General features: G+C 61.4%; 1 protein-coding gene across 1 annotated transcript; it reads left to right on the top strand.

The window, feature by feature from the left end:
• Positions 1-897: 897 nt before the first annotated feature.
• Positions 898-2,113, top strand: MNEG_8930 (white-brown-complex ABC transporter family; the record flags this gene model as incomplete). Its single annotated transcript, XM_014042600.1, has 4 exons — positions 898-1,008; positions 1,213-1,273; positions 1,513-1,667; positions 1,976-2,113. The coding sequence occupies 4 exons, from the start codon at positions 898-900 to the stop codon at positions 2,111-2,113; spliced, it is 465 nt and encodes a 154-aa protein (XP_013898054.1).
• Between the last annotated feature and the right edge of the window lie 257 nt (positions 2,114-2,370).

The following is a 2,370-nucleotide window of genomic DNA, read 5'->3' on the forward strand; positions in this document are numbered from 1 at the left end:
ATGCTGATGCCTAACGCTGCATGTGCCGTGTGTCGAGCAAATCGGTGTCAGGGTTATCAGTCATCAGTGCGAGGATATGTCCTGCTATCCAGCCATGCTAGCGTTGGCGCCACTGGGTATACAACAGCAGGCGTCTGAGCCGAACCAGCACGTGGGATGTGTTGTGGAATTGAGCAAGCATCCCGCACATAAATGCGCCACCACATAGACAACCCCTTGTGATCAAGACAAAACACCCAAATTGCATGCATGCAGTGAGGCGCACGTTGTCACCCTGTGTTGCCTGGAGGAGCTCCCCACCGTAGACACTCACACGGCAAATGTTGCATGCAGCAGTGTGCACAAAGCGTGTGGGGTATCCCTTCGACCGCAACTCGTTTATACACTGAATCACCTGTGCGGTAGGCGGCAGGTCGCCCACGACGGCACGAAGAAGCTTGAATTAGAGTTACCAGTTGTAAAATAATGCAGGAGGGTGCAGACCGCGGATGCGTGTGCGTGTGCTCGTGGTAGGTGTCCTGGTGGTGGGCTGTTCCAGGGCAAAGGAGCGAAGCGGTGTGCGTCGCTGGGCAAGGCGGGGCAGGTACAAGTGACCGAACAACATCACCTGCACCACCTCATTTGTTTGGGGGGTTGACTGGGACGCGGCCGTATGCTTTCTCAGCGCTGACCGATGGGTCAAACGTAGCACGGTTACCCCTCTCGGCATCATCACCACCTGCACAGCAAATGTGCAGTTGAGTTTCAGGCCCCGTACTCTGCATATGAGCATTGATTCAAGGGTTGACATTCTACGGTATTCTGTGCACACGCCCATTTGCTCGACAGCTCGAGCTGCTCTTCACAACCAGGACTCTTCACGTGACAGATCGGGCGCACAACCTGCGATTCACTCACATGACAGAAAGACGCTCTAGACCCGGCACAGCAGACTGCGTGGTAGTGGCAGTGGAGCATAATGGCGAGGCTGCGAAGGCCGCGCCCGTGCTGGCGTGGAGGCACCTGAAGGTGAGATGACAGAGAATCAGAAACATATACAAATGCGAGCAGAAGTGAAGCTGTGGGCAAAGGCTGTGCGGCCCGCGAAGTGCGCAACCTCACACACAGTACGTTGGCACACACTGAACGAAGCGCACGCTCTCTGTGCATTGGTGCGTACTCGCCACCACCGTCGCCCACGGGCCTCACATGCCCCGGATGGAACGCGTGCAGGTCGCCACCAAGGCTGGCTCGCGCGTGCTGCTACAAGACCTCACCGGGGCCATCGATGGCGGTCAGTGCACATCGCCCCGTGCGGCACCCACAGCAGGCAGAGGCGCCCAACGCATGCAGGGCAGCGGAGCCAATCTCCTGGCAGCGCCGATGGGCACAATCATGCCAGTCATCATGAGTGCTGCCCACGCAGGCAGCCTTCCAAAACCAGCATGTAAGCCGTGGCGCATGCCCCCTCCCCCTGCCATGCAAACCCCCTCTCATGCACCCCGCGCACGCCCCATGCGGCCCCGCCCCCAGGCTTCAACTGCATCATGGGCCCCAGCGGCAGCGGCAAGAGCACGCTGCTCAACGCGCTCAGCCTCCGCCTGGACCCGGGGATGACTCAGACCGGCGAGATGCGCATCAACGGCATGGCTTACAGCAACTCTGACCTGAAGCTGTCGTGCGGCTACGTCATGCAGGCGCGTGCGCTTGGACCCATGCATCCACAAAACCCATGCGAAGCTCAGCGTGCATCCTCAGCAGCGCGGCCAGCACTGCCGGAGGCTGCGGCTGCGGCTGCGCCACGCCGCCGTGATGCTCGCAGCTGAGGGCTGTGCCGTGAGAATTACCATTGGTCATCCACGCGGCGGCGGTCGAGCCGCGATACCTCCAGGACGGCCAGATAGGCCCACCCACAACGCAGCGATCACGCAGAACCTTCAGCTGCTGACTCTGCCTTGACTGCGCTGTTTCGGCTCTGCCCCTTTGGCCGCCGCAGGACGACCTGCTCAACGCCAACCTGACTGTCGAGGAGACCCTGCGCTACACAGCGCGGCTGAGGTGCCCCCCTGGCTTCTCAGAGCAGCAGCGCCAGGAGGTGCGCGCCCAGACGCCGCAGTGGCCAGGCCGGGTTTGACCACCAGCATGACAGTCTCTTGATGAATTGTGGCGAGCAGGCTCTTCGGCGCTGCTCGGCCGGGCCCGCCCGCACAGCCCCTCCCCAACACCCCTCGTCTTACTGGACATGCCTGCATGCTCCTTTTGGGCAGCTTCATCCCTGGTCGTCTCGCCGCTCTGGCAGCCGCGTGTCTACGTGTGCGCGCCTACGCGTGCCAATCATCCCCCCCTTCGTCGCATGCTTCTGCCCAACCTCCCAACCTCGGCCTCCGACCC

The sequence above is a fragment of the Monoraphidium neglectum genome, assembly GCF_000611645.1.
Source record: "Monoraphidium neglectum strain SAG 48.87 unplaced genomic scaffold scaffold01760, whole genome shotgun sequence".
In the NCBI taxonomy this organism is placed as follows: domain Eukaryota; kingdom Viridiplantae; phylum Chlorophyta; class Chlorophyceae; order Sphaeropleales; family Selenastraceae; genus Monoraphidium; species Monoraphidium neglectum.